Source organism: Bison bison, unplaced genomic scaffold, assembly GCF_000754665.1.
Source record: "Bison bison bison isolate TAMUID 2011002044 unplaced genomic scaffold, Bison_UMD1.0 scf7180017474001, whole genome shotgun sequence".
Lineage (NCBI taxonomy): Eukaryota > Metazoa > Chordata > Mammalia > Artiodactyla > Bovidae > Bison > Bison bison.
In genome coordinates, this window is record NW_011379190.1 from 1 (window position 1) to 1,456 (window position 1,456).

The 1,456-nt window shown below is 58.7% G+C and overlaps 1 protein-coding gene across 1 annotated transcript; it reads left to right on the forward strand.

The window, feature by feature from the left end:
- Positions 1-110: 110 nt before the first annotated feature.
- On the forward strand, positions 111-1,450 carry LOC104987990 (chromosome unknown open reading frame, human C11orf42; the record flags this gene model as incomplete). Its single annotated transcript, XM_010839157.1, has 2 exons — positions 111-960; positions 1,226-1,450. Coding segments are annotated over 2 exons (981 nt in total), but the record flags the coding sequence as incomplete, so codon positions are not given.
- Positions 1,451-1,456: the final 6 nt, after the last annotated feature.

Here is a 1,456-nt window from a genome sequence, read left to right on the forward strand (position 1 = left end):
GAAGAACTGGGAGACAAACAAGAAGCACCACACTTTGAGCATGTTGTGGAGTGTAAAGAACACTGGCAGAGGGAGGGTCCATCTAGAGCAGGCTACCAGATTAACTAACTCCTAACCTGGCCCCTAACTCAGTCTCTGACCTATATACTGACTGCCCGCAGGTTATCGAGGAGCGCTTTGGGCCCAATGTAGTGGCAGTACCTTTTCTGTCTGATGCAGCGTGCTATGACCTTCTGGGTGTTTTAGTGAAACAGTCCCGCCCAGCCCACAGCCGCCTGGCTCTGCCAGGTCGGCAGGGCCGGCGGGCACTACAACCAGTGGGGCTGCTACCAAACCTCCTGGAACAGGCAGGCTCTGAGGGTGCCTTCGCGCACTGCACTCGAGAATACTCACCAAACAGCCGAGCAGAGATAACCTATGAAGAAATGCGACTGCTGGATGGGCAGCCCTGCCGGATCCACTTACACATGGGGGGTCTACGCAAGAAGATGGCCTTCCTGCTGCTGCCACCAGGGCAGGTGAGCTTACAGCCGTCTCTTCCCTGGCTCCGAAGCACCCACAGCATCTACATCATCTACCAGGTCTTCTCCTGTTCCTGGCTACAGCTGGGGCTGCTGCCGACAGCCCATGAGCCCCAACTGCTCCGGTTACAACGGTCACTGCCTATTGCCTTCTCCTGCCTCAAGTTTTCATTGCAACCCAAGGGAGTGCTGGGACCACAGAAGCCCCTGATCAAAGACCCACTGCCCCAAGGGGCCAGCTGGGCCAGACCCAACCTCAGCATCATGCCACCTCCGGCCCCTACATCAGCCTCTGATGATATCCCCGAAGCTGCTGATGTGCCCCAACCTGTCCCAGCCCCACCTACACCACCTCCCCAAGAAGGGCCAGAGTGCAGACCAACCAGATTCTCCTACAAGGGCCGAAACCCCTTCCGAAGGGGGCCTCAGATGCTGTCAGGTACTGATAGAGGAAATGAAGATGAGAGGGCTGGGATACGGTGGAGGGAAAGTGCATGGGGAGTATAGCCCAGGAATGTGTGGGCCACACATAACTCCACACTGGACCCTGGTCAAGGGGATGGAGTAAGGGAGCCAGGGGAGGGTGAGACGGAAGCATGGTCCTGGTGAGGGGGTGGGTACAGCACAGAAGACCAGAGGGAGGGATCAGGGAGGCAGAAAGACCAGGGCATGAGTCAAGCTGTGACTATCCCCAACCCTGGCAGAGAACTGGCTCTTCAGCCCCCGCAACCCCCCACCAGGAGCCCAGGGTGGGGGCCCCGGGGACCCCGACCGGCACTCCATGTCCCTGCCCCTGCTGCAGGGTCTATCCTCGGAGTTCGACAGCGACGAATGAAGCTGAGGCGAAAGATGCAGGGGGCGAGGCCCCCAAGATCTGACATAGGGGTACTGGTCCCCAATAAACATCAACTGCTGCTCCCCCAAACATCCTGGGC